We start from the raw sequence: 25,690 nt of genomic DNA on the forward strand, positions 1-25,690 counted from the left end.
ATCTAAGGTATCTGAGAGGTAAGATAAACCAAATGAATGACTAGAAACAATAAAAAAGTAAAATAAAACAAAGGAAGATAATGAGGACAGTGATAAAATAAATGCTGGAAAGGGAGTTCACATGCAGTCAAGTGACACTATAAAACAGTCAACTTTCAGCTGAATGCTATGTTCAAATTGTTTTGTACAGTATTTGATGTTATCCCTTGGAATCAAATTTAACTGTAAGAATCAGAGAGTGAGAGATAATGTTTTCTTTGAGCTCATATCAAGTAAATTCTAGAATGGCCATATAGTTACCCTCTGTATTAAATATTATTATTATTATTTATATGGATACTCCATGGAGTTAAAATATCCACTGTGGGAGACCCAAGCTATTCATTAGCACAATATCTATCATACATCTGGTTAAACTAATTCACTGTGGGGTGCTCATAACCACCTGTGGCAATCCATTCCACTCATTCACCACTCTCCAAGTAAAGAACCTGGTCTGCACACTCTTAGACAACTTCAAAGTGTGACCCCCATAGTTCCCCCCATACTGAAAAATGTCTTGTTGGATGAGCATTGTGTGCAATAGTGTGTACTTCCCACAATGAGTCTATGACTCTATGGAGGTCAGATGTTAATAATAACAATAATAATATCTCCTCTCCTGTTAACTAAATTCTGCAACCTACACATCTTCATTCTATTCTCATAGGGTACATTCCACAGACCTGTCATGAACTCAGTCACTTATCTCTGAATCCTCCTAGTCCCTTAGAAATGCAAGTGACCAAATCTAGGCACAGCAGTCAACATGTAGCCAAATAATGGCATTATAAAGAGGAATAATAATCGTCCTATCATTACTTGTCAATGTGTTCATCAACATCCAACTCTTCCAATATGTCCTCTGAATTATCACTATTACTCGCAGATCCCTAGCCTCATCAATTTCCTATAATCTAGTTCCATCAACATGATACAAAGTATGTAATCTTGTCTTGACAATCTTGTTGGCTGAGTGGTTAGCGTATCTACTCTCCAGCAAAAAGGCTGGGGTTTCTAATCCCGTCGTGGGCATGGATGTCTGTGAAAATACTAGTGGGGGTGATGGGTGGTAGATGGTGTTGGTGTAGTTGCAGTTCGTTGTAGTTGGTGAATTGAGTGGTGGAGACAGAGTTGTAGAGTGAGCGCCCTTCCTCGATAAGTCTTTGGACTCTCTGGAGGTGTCATGTAATAATAATAATAATAATAAAAATAATAATCATCTTATCACCCAAAGTGCATCATCTTACATTTTACAACATTAAATCAACAACCACTGTCCTTTGCCCATGCTTTCCAGTTTATTTAAATCATCCTGAAAGTCATCTATATCTACTATTGCCATTCCCAGTTTTGCATCACCAGCAAGCAACTGAATATCTCCCCCTCCAATCTTCCACTATATCATTAATGTACAAATTAAAGAGTGGGCATTCTACTAGCTACCCTCATTTGCCTCGATTCCACTCCACCATACACCATCCTCTGATGTTTGTCTATTAGCCCCCCCCCCCCTTGCATCAAAAAAATTCCAACCAACCAAAGTAAAACTGTACATAAAGATAGTTAATTACTCTCCTCAATTCACTAATTAAATAAGAATTTATAAAGTTAGAAAGATATATAGAATATTAGAAATCATTACTACAATTTATAATATTAGAATATTACTAACTGTAACTCTACATTAAAGATGCCATATACTTGGTTTTAATCCTTTATCCAAGGAAACAAAAACAATGTTCTACACGTAAAATATATTCATGTGTGAGCTACTTATATATAGAGGCTATTATAACTGTCAGATCTCTTCAGAGAGATAAATAGAATTACTAAATATACATAATTGTATCTATTATGCATATATAATTGTTACAGTAAATAATTTTTTTATACTTGAGCTTCATTTTTTGAAAAACATCACAATTTTGAAGTCAATGCACCATCACAGGTATGAATCTGAAACATTCTAACTAACCAAAGTAAAACTGTACATAAATACAGTTACTTGTTCTCCACAATTCACTATTAACCACTTCACCGGCCATTATGGATCAAATACGCATCCTCATATGCTTTGTATCCATCATATATTTCAATGTAATATCAATGGTATTACAATTTTAATATGCACTTCGTATCCATGATAAACTTGACGTCTTGGCCGGTAGCATGGTTAAAGGCTGGGTATAGACAAGGTGAGAGGTAGCATAACTAGTGCAGTCAACTTACAGGATTAGTTTTGACTTCACTATATGTTGTATTAAGGCTTATATATTATATTTATATTTATATATTATATATATCATTTTTAATAAAATAAGATATAAAATAAATAAAATTTAATAAAAGAAATAGGATTAGGATAATAGTGTTAGAATTTCATTTGTTAATTATCCTTAGAAATAAATTAAAGATACCAAGAAATTATATACTTGGTTTAATCCTTGATCCAAGTGTAAGCAAACAAAGTTTGCACCTGAAATATAATCAGGACAGGGCAACTCGTATATAGAAGCTAATGACTTCATATCACTTGCCTTAGTACCCCATAATGCAAAGCACACATCCTTATGGGTATGTATAATGCTATGCATTATGGGAAGGATCACTACCTAAACAGATTACAACCTTTATTGAGGTAAAAAAGTAAAGAGTTATTCATCATAGGCCTAGAGTAGTTAGTATAGGGGTGCAAGAGAGAGAGCCTGATAGTATAAGGAGAAGAAAAAGACAGATAGATAGCATGAAAGAGAGAGAAAAGGCCTCAGCTCTTTTATATCATCATATAGCCAAAGGGTATCAGTTTTCCATTTTCACCAATCTCATATAGATGAACAACAAAAGACCAATTGAAACTAAAGTGCAAAGATCACTGATACCCAGGTGGTTATCCCCCATCTGGGTTAACTGCCTTGAGTTGGCCTTCTCTGCCTAGGATTGCTCTCCAGTCATCCCTGCAATTGATTATATGACTACATTGAATTAAGAGGATAGAACTATTTAAAAAATCTCTCATAGCAAGAATAGACAGAATTTTATCCCCCCCCCCCTGGTGAATATTGCATAATGTGGGTGGTCTACACCATCTAGTGATGAATTTGAGATCTCCTAGAATGCTTCTTTCTAAATACAAAAAACGTCTGACTGAACAATAAAATTTGCACAATACAAAATTATAAAGCATTTGGATGTCATATTGCTGGCTTTCAAATTCATGTTTTTTTCTAACCTTCCATAAATGGTATTTTAATTCATTAATTATAAAAATCAAAATTCTCTCTCATTGCTGATAGGTGGCAAGTATTGTAAAAAAATAACCTGTTCTGTTGTAAATAGTGGCATGCCCAACACATTACATAATCTGTTCCAAATACACAGAGAAAGAGGGCAACTGTAGAATGCATGTTCTACTGTTTCCAATTGGTCACAGATTGTTTCATAACTTTATCAAGTTATGAAACAAAATATTGTTGTCAGTACCCAACTGTGGGACTTCGCAGCGAAAGAGATTAAAGATTCCTTTATACCAAATTTTACTTTTTTTAATGGAAAGAATGTCAATTCCAGAGTGTTTTAGCAGTCTTAGAGTAAAGCACAGAGTGTTGTAGTATTCAGGAACAATCTCAGCTTTTGGATTTTATAATCATTAACTCCAAACAGGGCAAGATGAAACCCAAGTAGTACCGGAGAAGATTTGCACATGTGTAATTAGTTTGCAATATGTTATGGATTTCTGAAGCTGTATTGCTTAAATAGCAAAATTTTAAGACTGGAAGTCCAAATCCTCCATGCTTCATTCTTCAGCTTCTGTGATGTCTGTAATATTTATTATGTACAACTGAGCAGGAAAGATTATGGTTTTGAGTACTATGGCTTTAGAAGAAAAGGAGAGCGGCCCTATTTTCTAGTCTTCTAACATTTCCAAGTTCCTGTATATAAGTTCTTGTATATAAATAATATTGGGTAAGTGAAGAAGAGAATTCCAAGTATAATGAGGGCTTCTCTCTTTGGAGTTAGTCCAAAAGGAATGCCTCCAAGATCCCACTTTCCACAAACTTTTAATTTTGTCTTGTCTGCATTAATAATTAATCTGCTGCTTTTGCTGAATTTTTGCAAAATACCAAAAAATATATATATATGGAATTCATTATCTTTGAAAGTGTGAACTACATATCAGCATATGCTAATACCTTATTTTCCTTTTTAGTTGAAGGAACTGTTATTCCTAGCACAGCATGTGTACTGTTGACTTGTTGTAAGAAAGGTTCAAGAACCAATGCAAAGAGCAGTGGACTGAGAGGGCAGCCTTGCTTGACTCCTTTTTGAATTTTTACTGGGTCTGACAGGAACCCATTAACTAGGAGGCAGGTGGTTGAATTGGCATAGGCTTCTTTGATAACAGATAACAGTTTTTTACCTACACCAATTTGCTGGAGGATGTGGAATAGAAAGGGATGCTAGACATTATTGAATGCTTGAGTAACGTCCATTGACTGCTTTTTCGTGTTAACTAAGTCGATTAGATCGACGTAGCAGAAATAAATTAAATTCTACTGCTTGACCTGGTATTCCACACACCTATGTGCTTTTAATTATATATTTTATTCCCATTTTGAGACTGTTATTGATGATGTGGAAAAATATCTTGTAGTCAGTATTAGATAGAGAAATAGGTCTCCAGCTGCTGATTAAGGTGTGATCTATATTAGGTTTAGGAATGAGGACAGTATGGCTTGCTACAAATTCACTTGATATGTGTCCTGATGAGAAAAAGGAATTAAATAGTGTAACTAGAATGGGAAGAATAAAATTCCAGGCTTCACGATAAAGTTCTATCCCTAGACCATCAGGTCCTGGGGATTTTCTTGTCTAGCATTCTTTATAAGCTGTGGTAACTTCAGATGCGTAATGGGGCTGTCAAGCCCATCTTGGATATGAACAGGAAAGCCATTAATGTTCCAAGAGTTATAATTTCCAACAGTACTATTGTCTTCAAACAGATTTTTGTAGAGTTTTTGAAAGGAGTCAAGGATGTCGTTAGTGGTGGACATGTCTTCTCCATCAACACAGATTTGAGTGATAGTCCTTTCTTTGCGAAATTTTGTAAATTGTCTATTGAAGAATGCAGCTGAAGGGCTATCTGCTAAGTGCTGTTATATTCTTATCTTAAAATTTATTTCTTCTATTTGTTTCTGCCTTTCCAGTTCTATCTCTGTGTTAATGTTTCTAATGATGTTACTACATTCTATACTATTCTGTTAGTTTGTTACAAACCAGCTTCTCTCTTTATACAGATCTTTCAACTTTTTCCTTTTGAGGAAAGCTTGTTCCTTTCCCCATTCTCATATTCTGCTTTACTGCTTGTTTGAATTTTAACCACATATCTCAATTCCAGGTAACATTATTCCAATTCAAACAGATGGCCTGGAATTTATTCGAAAAGATCAACGGAAAATTTGGTGGAAGTCTCCATGGTCCAGAAGAGATCTCTACTTTTTCCATGCAGTGGAACTTAAGTATAACTGGATTATGATCTGACATGTTGATGTCAAGATGTTTTATCTGAATTATCCTATTTATAAGGGAAGAAGAGATATAAATTCGATCAATACGAGTACCAATACCTTGATTCATGTATGTGTATGCCTGGAGATTAGGATTGCGAATCCTCCATATGTCTACTAGTAGAGCATTGTCAAGATATGTTTTTAACTGCGCATATCCCACTTTTCCACTCCTGGAGTGTCCTCCTATTTTGCCTAAAGTGGGGTTTTCAATACAATTCCAGTCTCCAACTGCTATGATGTAGTGGGTGCCATATAAATATAGCTCCAATTCCTGGAAGAATTTTCATCTAACTATTCCATTGGATGGAGCATAAACATTTATAAACCTTATTACACATCCACGGTATTTCCAATCTATTGTCAAGATTCTCCCTTCTACATCCCTTTGGATATTACAGAATGACCCAAGGGAGGGGGGGGGGGGCAAGAATAACAACTCCTACTCCAGCCCTGTTAAATCTTCCAAAGCTCCAATAAGAAAGAAATGGATATCTATCTGTTAAACTTTTTATAGTTTTATATCTGCAGAAGTATGTTTCTTGCAGAAACAAAAACCTGATATTATGGCATGCATAAGTTTCTGTATAGTTTTGTGTTCAATTTGCCTATGGAATCCTTGTACATTTAATGAGACAATGCAGAAAGGAGACGCTATGAATATTGAAGTGTTACTGGTAAGTCTTTAACTTCTAAATTTTGTATGAATCCGATGAGGTCTTCAATCTGTGAAGAAGTAATTCCGTAACCTGCTTCTTGTAAACTGTTTTCCAGTTTTTTACAGTTGCTTTCCATTACTTCAATTTCATGGCTATAATTTTTGATGTGGAAGCTAGTTATTTTCTTTTCATGCATATAATAACTGTATTGGGAAAACTTTGATTGAGGTCTCATCAGTGGGAACCAGACCCAGAAGTGATACCAAGATTGAAGTAATGCAGAAGTCATTTTCATATATGAATTGCCAAAAGGTGTCACAAATTATTATTAAAATACTCTGGATTAGAGATAGTTGTTGGAAGTTTTATCACTTGGTTATACTATAAATTAAGGATACCAAGAAATTATATATATGGTTTAATTCTTTATCCAAGTGTAAGCACAAAGTTTGTGCCTGAAATATAATCAGGACAGAGCAAATTGTATATAGATCCTAATGACTTCACATCACTTGCCTTGATGGGATACTAAGGCAAGTGATGTGAAGTCATTAGCTTCTACATACGAGTTGCCCTGTCCTGATTATATTTCAAGTGCTAGCTTTGTTTGCTTACAACTTGGATAAAGGATTAAACCAAGTACATAATTTCTTGGTATACTTAATTTATAGTATAACCAAGTGGAAAAACTTCCAATCCTTAGAAATAAGTTGGTAAAAGAAGGCAAAAATCTTTCTGAACACTTTGTCTGTGTTAAGAGATACTGAAGATGTTGGACTTTCGCAAAAGCATTGGATAGATTACATGATAAGTTAGTGTACAAGCTGAGAAGGATAGGAATAGATAGTATATTGGTTAGATGGATCGAAGATTAGCACTCCAAATGATACCCAGTAAGTTGTGTAGGATGGAACTGTGACCAGTGGTGTGCCTCAAGATTCTGTTCTTAGGCCCCTACTGTTTAACTTATTTGTTAATGATATTTCATGTGGAGTTACTAGGAATCTTCAAATGTTTGCCATTGATGCAAAGTTAGGTAGAATTAGGTAGTGCTGATGTTATGAGGGCGGTCTGAAAAGGTCTTGGCCTCGATCATAGATGGCAACTCTATTGGCAAGATTTTTTTTTCTAAGTTAGTACATCTGTTATAAGCATCCATGTGAAATTGGGGATTTCACATGGATGCTTATGACATTCTATCAAGTAGTTTGTTTTATACAGCTGTGTGAAGCAAAAGTGTTGTTCTGTATCCCTTGAAATCAATAAAATTCAGTAACACGCGGTTATAAAATTCTTTGTAAAAGAAGGTTTAATTCATTCAAAGTTCATAAAAGTTTATGGGAACTCTTCTCCTTTGTTTTCGATATTTAAGAAATGGGTTGCTGAGTTTAAACATGGCCATACCAGCCTTGAAGAAGATCCATGTGAAGGATGTTCAAAAAAAAGTGTAACGACACCAGAAATCATTGATCAAGTGCATGATGTGGTATTGGATGACCACCGAGTCAAAGTGCACGAAATTGCTGAGACTATAGGCATTTCAATAGGATACATTTTGCACGAAGAATTGCAAATGGAAAAGCTTTGTGCAAGAGGTGCTGCGCTTGCTCACAGCAGATCAAAAATGCACTCGCATGAAAATCGCTGAATAGTGCTTGGAGCATTTTAACAAGAATAAAACTGATTTTGTGTGTCAATTTTTTACTATAGATGAGACTTGGATTCACCATTACACACCAAAATCCAAACAGCAGTCAAAACAGTGGACAGAAGCTGGTTGTTCAACGCCAAAGAAGACAAAATCAGTTCCATGACCATTGCTCAGCAGGAAAGGTCATGGCATCAGTGTTTTGGGATGCTAAAGGCATTGTGTTTATTAATTATCCTGAAAAGGGTAAAACAATAACTAGGGAATATTATTCCGATCTTTTAACCAGACTAGAAAAAAAAATTCATGAGTAAAGACCCGTTTGCAGAAGAAAAAAAAAATCTTTCATCAGGACAATGCACTTGTCTACAAAGGTGTCTTGGCAATGGGAAAATTAAGGGTTCTGCACTATGAATTGTTAGAACATCCACCCTATTCCCCAGATTTGGCTCCCTCTGACTTCTATCTCTTCCTCGCTGGTTAGCGTTTTTCTTCGAATCAAGAGATGATTGCAGCTGTAGAGAGGTATTTTGAAGATCTTACTGAGAACCACTACAAGGATGGGATAATGGCGTTGGAGCATCGCTGGAATAAATATATTAGTCTTAAGGGAGATTATGTTGAAAAATAAAAATAATTTTGAAATTATAAATTCGTTTTTTCATTTTAGGCAGAGAACTTTTCAGACCACCTCGTAATTCTTTACAAGATTTGAATATACTTTTAGCTTACAAATGAGTAAGTGGAATTACAGTTTTAATATTAATAAATGCAAGGTGTTATGCTTGGGGATATAGAGATATAAGGCTGTATACTGTATTGGTGGAGTTGTATTTTAGGAAGTGGGTGAGATTTGGAATCTTGGAGTAATGGTAGACAGTGGACTGAAGTTCTGGAGGCACATTGCACATGTTGCAAGCACATTTTATTACTGCTATGATAAAAAGTATGTTGACACGAAGGGATAAGGAGACAGTGATGCCTCTATATAAGGCTTTGGTGAAAAGTCCTGATATAACCAAAGTGATATAAGGACTCTGGAGTGTTGGTTATGAAGAGTGTTTGTGAGAATGTGGATTACAAGAGGCTGGTGGATAGAAAGAAAAGAGGAGATATGATAGAGACCCTCAAGCTAGTTAAGGGATTCTACATATTAATACAGACAAAATTATAAAAAGAGTAGATGTTAAGATGGAAAGAATGAGAGGCCATCCCGGGAAGTTGAAGAAAGGTGTGAGGAGTAGATTTTTTATGTAGTGTAAAATGAAATGGGCAATGCATTTCATTAGTCAATGAAATTCATTCACTAATGAAATTTCACTAATGATAGACATGTTGCTGGTTGAGTGCCTCCCACAATGAGCCTGTTAACTCCATGGAGGTTACCAAATAATAATAATAATATATAAATGTAAATAAAATTATATATAATTTTTCTTGTGTAGTCCTGTGGAAGTGATGTTTGCATCCATAGCAGTAGGCTGCCCAAAGCAAGATGCTCTAGGTTCAGTTCTAGTTGCCAACTAGAATCAATTCTCAATTGACTAACTAGTTCCTGAGTTAATCATTCTCTGACATGGGTAAGCAGATTTATTTTTCCCAGAAACTCAGGTTTTTCATCCCATTAACTCAAGGAAATTGGCCAAATTGCCCATTGGAGTCTGTCTGACCAAATGTTAGACAGGGTTAAAAATGAACTTGCCTATTCCCTATGGGAATATAAGATGTTAATGGATTTATATTATATATAATACATTTAAATTAAATAAAACTGTATATAAATACAGCTAATTACTCTCCATGACCAAGTATTAACATAAAAGGTTGAATATAGAAATGGTGGGGTTACCATATCTATTATTAGTGACACTTGAATTAAGGGAATAATAAATCCCTCATTATTTCAAAGCCGAATAAGAAACTCTAAGATCAAAAGCTAAGAGTTTCATGCCGAAGGACGTTCAGCAAGTCCAAGCATAAGTCAACGACTGGTGGTACATTAGGGCAACTCGGAGCAAGCTCCGATCACTGTCCTTAATATTAAAAAAAAAGCCTTTTGGCTCTTTATTGTATTAGTGACACTATTAAAAATACACTGCAGTTTTTTTTAGTCTATTTTGATTTGAGTAAATTGCTAGCTTTGTGTGCAAATGTTTTCATTATGCCATACATTTGTGCAGGATGGTGATGTGAGTTAATGTTCAGATACATGTTAGTATGTGAGAGTTTTCTGTAAATGCAATAGAGAGAGACCCTGATCTGGATATATGATGCAAAATATCCAAAAGTAGTTATAATAAATTTAGTTTAATCCTTTATCCAAGTGTATGCAAACAAAGTTTGTGCCTGAAAATATCTTCAGGACTGAGGTAAGGTGGTGCAACACTTAGGCAACTCAGAGCAAAGGTGGACCAAGATCTCATCATTCCTTGTCTCAGTATCTCCCATAATGCAAAGCACATCCCCTTGCAGACATGTATAATGCTATGCATTAAGGTAAGGGCCACTACCCAGACCGGTTTCGACCTTTATTGAGGTCTCGTCAGTGGGAGGCAGACCCAGAAGTGGTGATACCAACGCAGAAGCAATAGGAGAGGTCATATTTATCTATACGAGTTGTCAACAATAGTCTAACTAAGTGCAAAATAAACTTCCAACATCGTTCTCTTAATCCAGAGTAATAGAATAATAAGGTGGTACACCTGTTGGCAACTCGTATAGGTAAATATGACCTCTCCTATTGTTTCTGCCATCACCACTTCTGGGTCTGCCTCCCACTGACGAGACCACAATAAAGGGGATAATAAATGCATTAAGGTAATGGCCACTACCCGGTCTGGGTAGTGGCCATTACCTTAATGCATAGCATTATACATGCCCGCAAGGCGATGTGCTTTGCATTATGGGAGATACTGAGACAAGGAGTGATGAGAGCTTGGTCCACTTTTGCTCCGAGTTTCACCACCTTACCTCAGTCCTGAAGATAGTTTCAGGCGCAAACTTTGTTTGCATCCACTTAGATAAAGGATTAAACTAAATTTATTATAATCTAACCAAGTGCAAAATAAACTTCCAATATCCAAAAGTAGTAAAAATTGGTTGTTTTCAATTTCAAAAGTCAATTTTTTTCTATGGTTTTTTTGGTTATTTTTGTGAACCAAAACTAAATCTGATGCTAAACTACATCTAATGTGACCACAAAGCCAAATAATTAACACATCATACACACAACACAGCCAGAGGAAGGTGGTTTTGTGAGATGAAGCTTAGTGCTTTTTTCTTCAAAAGTTTCCAAGGAAAAATTTGCAAGTGAGGGTGAGAAAGTAGAGAAACTGCAGCCATGCTCCTGATTGAAGCTACTTTCTTCTTTTTTTCCCTCCACATTGAAAATATCCTAAATTGCATTACAAAATATTATTTCTTTTTTTGGTAATGATTTGAAATGGACTGAATTTTTAACATATGCTGATGTATACCCTAAATGCTATATTAATAATGTCTGTGCTAAATATTTTGATAATTATAGGTAGGGATATCTCTTACTGACTATGGGGCCAGAGAATATAATATCCTTATGATGGACAGTCTGGAAGATCTACAATTAAATGGAGAAAAGAACACCAAACTTATACAATTATAAACTAATACAGACACAAAGTGGATTAGAAAACCATATACTGTATTCAACATCCTACATGCACTTAGATGGATAAAAATTGTTACCATGAAAAGACATTGCTTCAAAAGTGATAGATTATTCTGGGAATCAGTTTTACAGAATCTGGATTACTTTTATAGAACATTTGTAATCAAAACAAATATTAGACTGTCATCTTCTTTTTAAATCATCAAACAGGTTACCTTTGACTGTATCTAGAAGATGTAATCAAAATATTTGAATAATCATTTGAATTCTGTTTTCTTCTTCACGCATTATATGTAATATCTGTTGCAACCAAGACTTCATCTTCTTTAATAGTATCTTTTAGTCTTTTTCAAGATCTTCCTCTTCTTCTTTTATTCTTTGGTGTCCAACTATAGACGTGTTTTATTATTCTATCTTCACTTCTCTCCACATGTTCAATCCATGTTATTCTTCTGGTTGATACTCAATTGTTTATTGCTTATATTTCACATTGCTTTCTTATATCTGTATTTTTATTTTATCTAGTCTAGTTTTATTTATATTTTTCTTAATATATTCATTTCACCTGTGTTTAACATTTGTTTTTACAGTGTCTGGTCTTGTTTCTGCATTATATGTCATAATAGGTCTGATTACTGTTTTATAAATTCTGGTTTTTGTCTCTACTCTAAGATGTTTATTTTTCCATATTGTTTCATTCAAGCATCCTGATATTCTTGCAGCTTTTGCAACTTGTTCTCTGACTTCTAGATGTGGCCTTCCTTCCCAGTTCAGTTGTATAACTAAATAGTTGTAATTTGTTACTTGTTCAATAATAGTACCCTCCAATTCTAATTTGCATCTATGTGGTTCTTGATACATAGATGCAAATTGTCATTTTTTTTTTTTTTGTTATCTTCATATTATATAATTTTGCTTCTTTATTAAATGTATGTAGTAATATTTGTAGTTGAGTTTCATTTATAGCTGAATTCTGTATTTTATTTACAGTTACAGTATGCATAATATTGGATTAAAATAAGAAATTTTTCCCCCTCCTTAACGGTATCCCCACCTTGACAAGGTAAGGAGGCTTGCATGCACCAATGACCCAAAGAACTATGCCAGCAGTAGCTATGCTACTAGTAGGGCCTCCCTATATATGTTTCTGCATTATATATGGAAAGGTTGAGAGGTTATATGCTAGACCATAAGTTCCCAAAGTGGGCGGTACCATCCCCCCCCTCAGTGGGCACTGAAGCCTTTTAGGGGGCTATAGTGGGATCAGAAGCATTTGGGGGCGTTCAGGCAGTCTAGGGGTCGGTAGCTCTTTATAGAAGAAATTAATAATATATATTTAAAAATTAATTATTTTCGTGATTTTGCGATTAGATAATCAATTAAAATTTAAAAACTGCATTTTAATTCATCTTATGCCCATCTGACACAATCAATTTTCTATTTCAATTATTTAATCGTTTGAAAATTTACCATGTCAGATAGAAATAGATGTCAATTTTCTATGTCAATGAGAAAATAGAGCATGTAATATATGTGTGTATAATAGGTTATGTTTACAGTAGCAAATATATTCATTATATTTCATTTCAAAATATATATAAAATGTATAAAACCACTTTTCTAATTGATTTGTACAAAAATAAACCCAATTTTATATAATTTAATATTATGAGTAAAAATAATAATAGCAAGAAAGAAATAAAATCATAAATTTTAGTTAGCCTAGTTAGTACTAACTTATATTGCTAACTAGAGCAAAAAAACAAATCAAATATTATTCGAAACTTATTATACTGTTTTCTGTGGTTATGTTTTGTAGGTTTGTTGTTTATATCTTGTGTAATTATTTTATTTATTAATTATTATTTATAATTATTCGGACAATGTCGTGGTCGGATGAACAAAATGTGCTTGCATGCAAAATAAAAAATTGAACGTGTCATACAGGATATTTTAACTTCTATTTTTTATATACTTAAATAATTTATTCATTTTTTGCTATTGTAAAAATTGATCATGCCATACAGGCGTTAGTCTATCCATGCAGCAGACGAGTCTTAACTACTATGTCGGTCAACTATTACATAGGTAATTCACTCAATTCAGCATGTTTTGACAGGAATATGGGTGCTTGCAGTGACTTGTTCAAAGCACGAGTACGATGGTATCGCAAACAAGTCAATGCATGCAAGTCGATTCGGGCTAGATTTCAAATCTATAAATACCAGTGGTTTAGGAATAAGTTTCATTATTTTTTGTGTGCTTTGCCAACAATCATCAGTCGAAAGTGTGATAGATAAGTGGAGTAATACAAAGTGTAAATTAAATCTTTTATTTTGTGAATATTTTTGCAAATTTTATTACTTCATTATGTCTGAATATAAGAAATGTTGACAGTACAGTATTGAGTATTTGAAATATGGTTTTATTCAGTCTCCTACGAACCAATTATTACCCATGTGCTTTTTCTTATTTTTCTTCTAGTACTTGAAAATAGGACAAATCTTTATCCTTTTTGTCAGCATGCATTTTAGTCAAATGCTCTTGTAGCCTAGAATGCATGCTGACAAAAGGATAAAGATTTGTCCTATTTTCAAGTACTAGAAGAAAAATATTTTAAACGTCTAACTATATCAAAACATTTTACGTCGTCCACTAAACAAGATAATGACGGATTACAAGCTTCTTATAATATTTCATTATTAATTGCAAAAGCAGAAAAACCATACACAATTGATGAGGAATTAATCTTGCCAGCAGTAAAAGAAGTAAACACTGTGCTTCATAAGCCAGCATCAGATATCATCAGGAAAATTCCTTTGAGCAATAATTCAGTGCAAAGAAGAATCGATGAAATGGCTGAAGACGTTGAAAAATCATTGGGCGATTATTTGAAGACATGCCAATTTTCCATTCAACTCGATGAATCAATTCTCCCAAATAATGAACCACTACTCTTATCATACGTACAATTCATAAAAGAAGAAAAAGTTTGTCAAGAATTATTATTTGCTAAAAACTTGGAAGCGGATACAAAGGGAGAATCTATGTTTAATATCATGAATACGTTTTTTCAAGAGAAAGACATTCCTATTTGTAATATTTTGTCTGCTGCTACTGATGGTGCTCCAGCAATGACAGGGCACCACAAGGGTTTCATAGCGCATTTGAAACAAGCAGTACCAAATGTACTCGCTATACATTGTGTTCTTCATTGTCAACATTTGGTTGTGAAAAATTTAAGTGCACGCCTGCACACGTCGCTCCATTACGTTATTAGAGTAGTCAACAAGATAAGAAGCAATTCATTGAATGACAGATTGTTTAACCAACTTTGTAGTGAAAACGATGAAGATTTCAATCGTTTGCTGCTTCATACAAAAGTTTGCTGGCTTTCAAAAGGTATTTGTCTGAATCGATTTTACAATTTGTTTGATTCAGTACTAGAGTTCCTAGAAAACAGAGACGACGGATTGCAGGCCAACCTGATTACATCCAAAAATGACATCGCTTATTTGACAGACCTCTATAAAATATTTAATGAAGTCAATCTACAACTACAAGGTGATGAATTGAATTGAATTAAAACAAAAAACATTACTGCCGCTTTTGTAGGGAAACTTCTTCTGTTCAAGCGGAATATGGACTGAGGGGAATATAGCCACTTTTCAAATTTATCAGCAGTGTCTCTCAAAAAGGAAGATTTACTTACATACTGCCAACACTTGGAGGTTCTCCATGCTGATTTCAATGAGCGATTCAAGGATATTCTAAATACGAATATACCAAATTGGGTTCTAGATCCTTTCTCACATGTAAGCACAGCAAGATCATCAAATTTAGAAGTGGAACTCATAGAACTCACAACAAATGAAGAACTAAAAATAAAATTCAAAACTGGATACCACGAGTTCTGCCTTCAAAAATCAATACCGACACTGTACCCTGGATTATGGGAAATAGTGCAGAAATTTCTAATTGCATTTCCATCTTCTTATTTGGCTGAGTGTAGGTTTAGTGCTGTAGTGAATTTACTATCTAAGAAAAGGAACCGATTGCATATAACGGAGCGTGGCGATTTACAACTGTTTTTAACGAAAGTTGAACCCGATATTAACAAACTTTTAAAAATGCACCAGGCTCATCCTTCACATTAATTTGTTATTTTTTCTTTGTATTTTTACTTTGTAAGTTTGAAATAAACCATCTAATACATTTGATGGTGTTTTAATTATTACAATAAGATTCTTACTAATGTAATGCAATCTCTTAATATGTATTCCGATTTTCATATTTAAACCATTGTATGAAACTTCACATTAATTTGTTATTTTTGCTTTGTATTTTTACTTTATAAGTTAGAAATAAACAATTTTGTAATATATTTAACGGTGTTTTAATTATTACAATAAGATACTTACTAATACAATGCAATCTCTTAATTGTATTCCACATTTTCATATTTAAACCATTGTATGAAACTGTGCATAATATTATTCGAGCATACATTTTACAATCTTTATATATGAGCTACGTTTCACCAAAATTGGTATAGCAATAACTGTGTTCAAGATGAAGCACATATTGGCCACTTCTTTTTAAAAATTTAACGGCATAAGCAGTAACGTATCATTAGTTGCTATTTACATCAAAAATATCAAATGGCTTGAACGCGGAAAACTGTTATAATGGGGGGGGCGCATTACAAAATTTATGTCTTGCAAAGTGGGCGGTGGCCAGAAAAAGTTTGGGAACCTATGGGCTAGACTAACAGAGAGACTAAATAGGGGATTCTGCATAAGGTTGGTTACCTTACCAAGTAAAAATCTATACAGCTCAGATGCACAGAAACAATGGACTATGACCAAGAAAGGATAAAAGTAAATTATTATGAATCTCAGACATTTTAAAAGTAGCCAAATGGAATTTAAGAAGCATAACAACAAAGGAATTAGAATTAATCCATTTATCCATCAGCTCACTGAACATCATCAGAAGATGTATGGTCACTTTTCCTTGGTGATGTTCTGCACCATTCCTCACCAGGTGGTCCTGTCGAATGCCTTTCTGAAGATGCCAACATCCTGAAGATCAGTCACTCCAGACATCTCAGACTTCAGGATGTTGAAGGTCTACCCTTCCTCTTTTTCCAGGAACTTTACCTTCTATTACTGTTTTGAGAAGTCCTCCTTCCATCCGTTCAATGTGTCCAAGGTATTTCAGCCTTCTTCTGTCAATATATTTAAGGAGCCTTAAAGTTCTGCCAATCTTTTCTAGTACCTATCCATTCGACTGCTTTTCAGTATATGATATCCACAGCAGCCTTCTGTAACAACACATCTCAAAAGCAACTATCCTTTCCCTGTCAGACTTCTTTGGGTTCTGAATCTCATATTCATAAGTTGCTGTTGAAAAACAGCTGCAACCAGAATCCAAAAATTTCAACTTTGTTCATGTGGAGATAGATCTATCCTTCCATATTTTAGAGAAGTCTCTAACTGTTGTTTTAGTCATTCCTAGTGTTCTTCTGATGTCTTCTGAACAGCAATTCTTCACATTAATAATGAATCCCAGGTATTCAAACTTGCTGACTTCTTCAATTCTTTCTGCATTATTAGCTTTGTTAAGGATTCGTTCTAGTTCTTCTTGTCATTATAAAGGAGTACTGTTCATCAGTATACCTCATATTAATGATCAATCTGCCACCTATACGAATTCCTGTATTAAGCTCATCCAATACTTCACACATGGTGTCCTCAGCATAGATACTAAACAAGTGAGGAGAAAGCAGACATCCATGGCTAACTCCCTTGCTGACTTGAAGCCAATCCATTAATCCAACATCTGTTCTTACTTGCAGTGGCTTCCTGCTCACTGTACAAGTACTATCAATCTGATAATGTGTTGAAGAAAACCCATTCATTTTATTCCTTCCCACAATTTCATGTGCTGAATGCAGTCAAAAGCTTTCAAGTAGTCTATGAAACATTACCAGAGGTAGTCTAAATTCTTTATACTTTTCATCAATGATCTGTATAAAGCAAAGGTTCCGATATCTGGTACCCTTTCCTTTCCTAAATTTGCTTGTTCCTCAGGCATCTCTGTCTCAACTTTGGACTCGATACTATTTCGGATGATCATTAATAAAATCTTGTCTGCATGAGAGATTAAACTAATAGTTCCATAGTGCTTGCAATCCTACATATCTCCCTTCTGGTACAATGGTATGAAGATTGACTTCTTCTGATCTCCAAGTCATGATTCCCATCTCCTATATCCTTGTAATTAATCTATGAAACACTCGTATCCCTCCTTCCCCTATATTTGATCCATGTGGGTGGTTAAGATTTTGTTAGGAAATATCTGCAGGTGAGAAAATTTCAGTTGTTAGAAAGAAAAAGACCCAAGAGACAAACAGACAGCCTTTTTTTAGAGAAATAAATGAAGTTCTTGAGCCATGTTTCACACTTTTCTGTTGACTCTTTCACAAAACAAGCTTAAATGCACTTTTGCTGTAGGATGATGAAAAGCCTTCTAACATATACAATAAATAAGGAAGAGACTGAAAATATATCCAAATGGATGAAAGTAAAAAGATAAAATGATTTCCACAAAAATATTTGTGAATATTTAAATTTTTTTTAGCATTTCTTGCATACTCATTGCATGAGTGTTTTTGATGGGGAATTGTGATGTTGTACAAGATGGCCATGAGAGCAGTGATCAACGAGAGAGAGAAAGCAACTATACAGAGAGAGAAAATGATTTAAATGATGAAAAAAATGAGGAATAATTTGTAGGGAGTGATACAAAATGCGCAGCGGCAATTAGAGCACCTGAAAAACTCTTTCCAGAGTGCCTTGGCTAACGGAAATACACAAGTATTTGAAAGGAAAAATAAGTGTAAGAGTGGGAGAGTTTCTGAAATGAAGGAAAGAATGTTGTATGGTGACTCGTTATTAAGAGGAGTGATAGATGGGAGTTTAACTAAATCGTACTTAACAGGTGTGAAGTTTAAGGATGTAAGTGAGAGTATTAGAGCGCAAAAACAGAGGGTGAAAGAATTGATAGTTGTGGCGGGTATGAATGAATTGAAAGGAGATAAAATTTTTGAGAGAGGACTTGAAAGTATTGTTAAAGGTAGCGAAAGAAAAGAATGACGGAGTTAGGATGGTGAGTCTGTTGCCGCGGTATGACAGAGAGGAGTTTAGAAGGAAGCCCATAATCACAAATGACTTTATGCACAGGTTATGCAGATGGTGTGGTGTGGAATTCATGGACGTCTGGAAGGAGTTTCATGGGCAAAAGGGTTTATACAAGATGGATGGCCTGCATTTGAATGGATTTGGTGTGCTGAGACTGGAAAAGGTGTTGCTGAATGAAGTGAAAATGGACGTGCAGAACCAGGAAAACTAGAACTACCAAGGGGGGGGGGGGGGGACGTGGATATGTGGATATCAGCGAGACAGTTGAGTGTAAGAATGTATATAATGTACCCTGAGCCAGTACTAAGGACAAGAAATCAGAATGGGATAGTTAGAATAATGCATCAAGATAGGGGTGGGACAAAGGGACCTCTGCATTTCATGTATACTAATGCCAGGAGTATTAGGAACAAGAAGGAAGAATTTTTGGCCTTGACTGGCTCTTCCTGTACACAGGTTATTGGCATTAGTGAAACATGGCTGACAGAAGATGATATAGTTAGTGGGATAGAATGTATTGGTTACAGTAGGTTTAGGAGGGATAGAGAGAATAAAATGGGGGGAGGAGTGTTATTGATGATAGCTGATGAACTGCAGCCAAGGAGAATTGAAGTTGTATCGCAGGATAGTGAAAAGAGCTCATTTGAGGCTATTTGGTGTGAGATTGAGACTGGCAGAATAAAATATACAGTTGGGTGCTGCTATAGACCAGGTGATGGAATAGAGGGTGAAGATAGTATGCATAAACAAATTGATGAAATGAGTGGAAGGAGCGTAATTATTATTGGGGATTTCAACTATGGTAACATTGATTGGAAGGAGGAGAGGACACATGTGAGGAAGGAAATGGATTTTATTCAATTATCAAGGGATAACTATCTGAGACAGCATGTAATTGAAAATACTAGGTGTGTGAGAGTGCTTGACCTGGTAATAGCATCTCACAATTTGACTGTAATGAATATGACCATGTTGCCACCTATTGGTGAGAGTGATCATAAGGTCTTGACCTGAGAGGTGGCTTAAAGGTGTGGAATTTTCGATTAAGACAGGGTATATGTGGAATTACCGTGCTGGCAAGTATGACAAGCTTAGGAGACAGTGCCATGGCATGTACAACTGCAAGTGCTGGATGTCGATAGAGCATGGGAAGTGGTCAAGGAGCATTTACAGGAGGTTATGGCTGATTGTATGCCTAGGGTCCGAATAGTAAAACAAGTAGGGGTTAAATGGATGAATAACACCATTAAGCTTGAGGCGCAAAAAAAGAAACAACTGTGGAGGGAATTTAAAGAAAGAGGTGACCTGCAAGCACATGAACGGTATAAAGTGCAGGCCAGAAGGGTAAGGTGAAAAGCGTGGTAAAAAAAAGCAAAAGCGGATTATGAAAGGAAACTAGCTATGCAAGCTAAAGAGAATCCCAAACAGTTCTTTCAATATGCTGCAAGCAAAAAAAAAAAAAAACTGTACATGGCAAATTGATTTTAAGCAATGACGATGGTAAGGAGGATCTGTGGGATTGGATGGTATACCAGCACAGGTCTTACATGAAGCGGCTAAAGAATTATCAGTACCTTGACCATGTTGTTAAATCTGAGTCTCGGGTCTGGTTTAGTCCCGAACATGTGGAAAGAGGGGAAAATAGTTCCACTGCATAAAGGAGGATCCAAGACTACTGTTGCAAATTACCGACCGATCAGCATATCAGGAGTCGTTGACAAGGTCTTGGAGAAAGTAGTCAAGGGGAAAATACAGGAATGGATTGATGAAAATGAGATACAGTACAGGGGGACAGCATGGCTTTGTGAAGAGTAGATCAAGCCTCAGTAACTTACTCAAGTTTTATAACACAGTGATGGCTGAACTGGATAAGGGTAATGGGTTTACAGGGATACTGCTGGACCTGGCTAAGGCCTTTGACAGGATACCACATGGAATTCTAATCTGTAAACTACGACATAATGGGAATGGATATAGGGTTCGTGAGATGGATAGGTGGGTGGTTGATGGAGAGATATCAGAGATAAGTTTATTCAGGAGTAGAGTCCAAAAAACGGCCCGTGACTAGTGGTGTGCCGTAGGGTTCTATTCTTGGACTAATACTGTTTAACTTGTTCCTTAACGATATAGGAAAGGATCTGAGAGGATCAGCGCATCTGTTTGCGGATGATGAAAAGTTAGGTAGAGCAATAGTGAATGCTCCAGATGTCAAAATTTTGCAGGATAATTTGGATAGTTTGGAGGACTGGACTAAGGAGAATGGATGTCAATTTAATGTGGAAAAATGTAAGATTTTGCATTTTGGGGTGAAAAGATTAGCAGCAGTATATCATATTGGTGGAACTGTACTCCAGGAGATTGGTGAGGCCAGGGATTTGGGAGTGTTGGTGAATAGGGAGTTGAAGTTTAGGAGGACACATCGTAAAAGTAGCAAAATCAGCTCATCAAATCACCTGGTTGCTGAAAAACACTTTAAAGCAGAGATAACACGTTATTGTTCCTCTGTACCGAGCCTTGATAAGCCCTCATCTCGACTACTGTGCCCAGATTTGGTCATCGAGGTTTCTTCTTGATGGAGAGGAGGTGGAGAGGATCCAGAGGCGAGTGACCAAGATGATAGCAGGTCTATGGAATGAACCTTAAGAGAACAGGTTGAAGATTTGTGGGTTGCAGAAATTAGTTGATAGGCAGAAAAGGGAGATATGATTGAGACATACAAATTGCTAAAGGGTTTCTATAGGATTAATTCAGAGGATATTTTTGAGAACAGGACTGTTGGTGAGAGAACTAGGGGACACCTATGGAAGCTGGGCAAGAGTGTGGTTAGCAGGGGTGTTAGAGTAGGGTTCTTTACTTTTAGAGTGGTAAATGAGTGGAATACACTGCCAGAATCTGTTGTGGGTGCTATGATGGTGAGTGAGTTCAAGGCAAGGTATGATAGATACTGTGAGAATGTCGTATAGTTGTGTGGACATTATGTTTAGGGCCTCCCTCGATGAGTCTAAAGACTTCCTGGAGTCGCCCGTAATAATAATAATAATAATGAATTTTGTCGATCTGGAAAAGGCATATGACAAGGTGCCAAGAGAGAAGCTATTCAATACGCTGCAGTTATATGGTGTCAATGGGGCATTATATCAAGCAATGCTTAGTCTTTATTTGAGTTGTAAGTCAGCAGTTAGAATTGAAGGAAGTACAGGAAGATGGTTTAATGTTAAATCTGGTGTGAGATAAGGATGTACATTATCCACACTGTTATTCATTATCATCATCATCATCAAATTCCTGCCATGTACCCTCAAGGGGTGTACAGGATATGACAGTACTACATGAAAAATTACATCATTACTAACTTCCTATCTACAATTTTCCTCCAAATCAGTCTGTTACTTGTCAAAACTCCAACATTATCAGATCTTATATTTCTATCGTCTAAGGCACTTTGTACCGTATCAATCCACCTATATCTTGGTCTTCCTCTGGGTCGTTTTCCTGCCAACCTGGCAGAGAACACTTGTTTTGCTAATCTTTCCTCTCCCAGTCTATTTAAGTGACCATATCATCTGAGATTAGCTGTGCTAACGCATTCCTGGATGCTGACAATGTCAAGTTCTTTCCTAATATCCTCATTTTTAATATGATATTGCCATTGATATCATATGAGAGTTTTGAGAAAGATTAGAGGTGTGAATAGATGGCATCAATGGCAATATCATATTAAAAATGAGGATATTAGGAAAGAACTAGACATTGTCAGCATCCAGGAATGTGTTAGCAGAGCTAATCTCAGGTGATATGGTCACTTAAACAGAATGGGAGAGGAAAGATTAGCAAAACAAGTGTTCTCTGCCAGGTTGGTAGGAAAATGACCCAGAGGAAGACCAAGATATAAGTGGATTGATACGGTACAAAGTGCCTTAGACGATAGAAATATAAGATCTGATAATGTTGGAGTCTTGACACGTAACAGACTGATTTGGAGGAAATTTGTGGATAGGAAGTTAGTAATGATGTTAATTTTTCATGTAGTACTATCATATCCTGTACACGTCCCTTGAGGGTACATATCAGGAATTTGATGATGGGAAAGAAGACAAAAGTGCAATTTAAATCAATAATATATAGCCTTCTCAAAAAATTCACACCCAAAAGAGACAAAATGACACATGCACAAAAGCATTGGTTCAGCCTAAATAGAGAGAGAAAAAATAATTGACAGGTAGTTCTTAAGATATTATTTTAGATACAAAATTACATAAAAACGTGGTCAGCAATTGTTTGGAAATTTGAAATACTTACCAAAATAATCAACAAATTGTTGAGCATTCACAGTAGCACTCATCAGTATTAGCTTGAGATCATGCCTCTGCTTCAAAAGATCTTTTAGGATAATCATCAGAAAGTCTGTATCTAAATCTCTCTCATGTATTTCATCTATAATTATGTGGCTTATTCCAGAAAAATAGCTAAAAAATTATATTATTTAAATATATTAAAAATTGTAAGGTAAACAAAGATTAAAAATAATAATATCGGAATAAAGTTTGGTGTTGCTCTACAAGGTGACTGATTTCTTATTTAATATTTACAAATGCTAATTAACAATTAATGCATATTAACTCCTGATCATGGTTTAACACGTTTGCTGCCAACTACGAGTATACTTGTAGTTGGTATATGAGCATCACAAGCCAACTATGAATATACTCGTATGACGCTTACCGCCGGCAACGAGATTACCTGTACTGACCTTGAAGAAGTGAAAATGCTTGGCGTGCGGAGCTAGCAGTGAAAGTGTGTATACTCACAGATGGTATATGAGCCTCACAAGCCAACTACGAATATACTCGTATGTCAATTACCACGGCCAACGAGATTACCCGTACTGACCTTGAAGAGGTGAAATTGCTTGCTATACGGTAACAAACTATGCCCGAGTAGCGTGACAGCGAACGTGTTAAGATATCTAAATACTCATCAGCCTGGTGGTTGGCTATCGTGTGTAAGCCATTAATATCGGAAGCTTCGGGGAAAAGGAGAATAGAGAAAAAAAGATTGATAAATGAAGTCAGACCAAATATTGGCATAAAGTGAAATTATAATATGAATGTAATCAGCTTGGCATAATTTAAGGAGGAGAACTTGTATTTAAGAAAGGATTATTTAAGTAATTGCAGAAGTATGAACTGCACAGAAAGATAAACAGGGCTTGGAAAATGTGCTTGCCTACTTGCCTGTGACTACTGAGAATTTTTAGTTCATGAGTAAAAAAAAATCAGAAGTAGAGTTGAACTGTCAGTTTTACCTACAGAATGCCAATTCAGTGGCATATTTTATTTGAAATATTTTCTATTTTTAGGTCATTTATTACACCTAATAAGACATGCTTCTCATTACAACTTCATTTTCAATGATGACTGATTTTTTTGTAATGGAAAACGATCAACAGAGGATAGAGATCGCAGGCATCATGATTTTTTTATATTTAAAGGGTATTCAAGCATAATGCAAAGTACCCAAATGATCAAAAAAAAAACATAATAGCATGTTTTATTTTAGAAGAGAATAATTTCGTTTGAATTATTTACCTATTTTTGCAGTAACAATATCAACAGAAGCAACTGATTTATTTTGTGCACAATGATGGGACATGCAAATTCTGAGCCATTAACAACAAATATTAAACCTGCCTCAGGGGCTCATTTTAGTGAGTACAGGCGTGGCAAACCAGAGGTACCTGATGCTGGACCATGCCTTACTTCATGTAATATACATCTGTTATATTATCTGTAGACTGGTCCCTCCTCTTCCTACCTTGCTTCATTCTTTTTTCCCTTCTTGCTCCTTCCTACGAGTGCTATTAGGGTATTCGAGGGCTAGGGGTGAATCTTTCCTATTTTGCTGTGTTATTTCATCTTATGCAAACAGAGTAGTGCTATCAGAGCATTACCAAACACTGTAACATGGTCAGGTCATCAAACATTGGTCATACTGCATCGTCCGTCATGCGGGTTACCAAGGGATGCGTTCAGGTTTTAGGCAGAGCGACCCGTTTTCGAAAAATATGTTACAGTCTCCCTTAGACACTACTCCTCAGCACTCTGTTAGAGGAAACCCCATCAATTTTTTGGGGAGGTATTGTTATATTCTATGTTTTATTATTTCTTTATTTCTTATTTAATCTTATCTCTTATTCTAGTATATCCTTCCCTTCTAAAACATCCTATACTAATTCCGTTCTTTATTTAAATCTCCCCTTTTTAAATATGCAGTCCTATTGGCCTCCCTATAGTTTAACCACGTCTAGGTTACTTAGTATCTAGGGCTTTGTCCTTGTGTGGAACGTGACTATTAACACATCATCTGAGACAGTCCACCTGATAAGCATTGACAAATTTATATTATAACTTCACCAGCCAATACCGAGGATAGATGGGACTCTTACCCAGGATGGCTCTCTCAGAATGATACACAATAATTAAACTATAATAAAATGTAATCTCTGTCCACCAAATTCTTATATGCAGTCGTGGCCCGCTTTGTTTAATCATACACGTGGGTTCTTCCCGCTAAGTTCGTTAATATTTTTATGAGTGGCTGTTTGAATTCATATACTAAAACAGATCAGGCAGGTACTAAGAAACATGTTTATTAAATAGAGAAATCATACAAGTAAGCATTACTACTAATTAATCTGAATTATTCTCAAGTAAGATCCTTGGTTCAATACTATTATACAAAAAATATAAACAAACTTGCTTAGACCACCTTTATATGCAACTTAATATTATCTCATTAACACTTATCACACTTTCTACATTCACGTGGTCATTAGTTATATCATTTTACACATTACTACTAATTCATACAGAATAAACATGGCCTTGCTAGGCAGACAATTCTCAAACAAAATGGGTCTGTGCCAA

The 25,690-nt window shown here is 35.5% G+C and overlaps 1 protein-coding gene across 4 annotated transcripts in view; it reads right to left on the bottom strand.

The window, feature by feature from the left end:
• Nucleotides 1–25,690, bottom strand: part of LOC150107666 (ATP-dependent DNA/RNA helicase DHX36-like) — a 589,788-nt gene that overhangs the window by 370,354 nt on the left and 193,744 nt on the right. For 3 of the 4 annotated variants that reach the window (XM_090391452.1, XM_090391451.1, XM_090391453.1), the window contains one exon: nt 23,064–23,230. The exons of the other annotated variant lie outside the window; for it this stretch is intronic. In XM_090391452.1, the coding sequence (XP_090247578.1) occupies nt 23,064–23,230 (167 nt within the window). The remainder of the gene's footprint in view (nt 1–23,063; nt 23,231–25,690) is intronic. 4 annotated transcript variants of the gene reach the window in all.

Source organism: Typopeltis vanoorti, chromosome 4 (assembly GCF_054136105.1).
Source record: "Typopeltis vanoorti isolate ZY-2024b chromosome 4, IOZ_Tvanoo_1.0, whole genome shotgun sequence".
NCBI lineage: Eukaryota > Metazoa > Arthropoda > Arachnida > Uropygi > Thelyphonidae > Typopeltis > Typopeltis vanoorti.